Source organism: Myotis davidii, unplaced genomic scaffold (genome assembly GCF_000327345.1).
Source record: "Myotis davidii unplaced genomic scaffold, ASM32734v1 scaffold326, whole genome shotgun sequence".
Lineage (NCBI taxonomy): Eukaryota > Metazoa > Chordata > Mammalia > Chiroptera > Vespertilionidae > Myotis > Myotis davidii.
Genome location: NW_006296626.1, coordinates 684,337 through 684,806, shown reverse-complemented (window position 1 = coordinate 684,806; position 470 = coordinate 684,337). Strand labels below are relative to the sequence as shown.

The 470-nt window shown below is 61.7% G+C and overlaps 1 protein-coding gene across 1 annotated transcript in view; it reads right to left on the bottom strand.

Annotated features, from left to right (window-relative positions):
• Positions 1–38: 38 nt before the first annotated feature.
• Positions 39–470, bottom strand: part of EPN1 (epsin 1) — a 9,873-nt gene continuing 9,441 nt past the window's right edge. Inside the window, exon 6 of the mRNA XM_015569469.1 lies at positions 39–169. Within this exon, the coding sequence (XP_015424955.1) occupies positions 39–169 (131 nt within the window). The remainder of the gene's footprint in view (positions 170–470) is intronic.

Below are 470 nucleotides of genomic sequence, written 5' to 3'. Positions count from 1 at the left end.
TTGGCCGTCTGCTGTAAAAGCTGACTCAGGAACCCCATCTAGTGCTGAGACAGGCACACGGGGAGTCCCAGAGGCCCCGCTGCACTGCAAGAGGGACCACAGGGGCCACAGACAAACCCAAACCAGAGGCGTTCCCCGACAGACTGCGGGAACACGGTGCTACCTGCCCCTGGGGAAGGGGGGGGGGGGCAGGGCAGGGGAGGGAGGGCTGGGCAGGGCACACAAGGCACCTGGGAGAAGTGCCCGGGCAGGGAGGCCAGAGGCCAGGCTGAGCCCGAGGAAGGAACCTCTTTATGCTGTTGTCCCACTTTCCTCTACGCCTGAAATCACCTCCCGACACAGCGAATGTTTGTTGAAGATGGGGATGGGGACTGTCAGTTAGACTCAATAAATAAAGCTGTTTTTATACAAGATGGGCCCTGGGCCTGCCCAGGCTGCACACCCGCCAACTCTGCCCCTGCCTGGGCGGC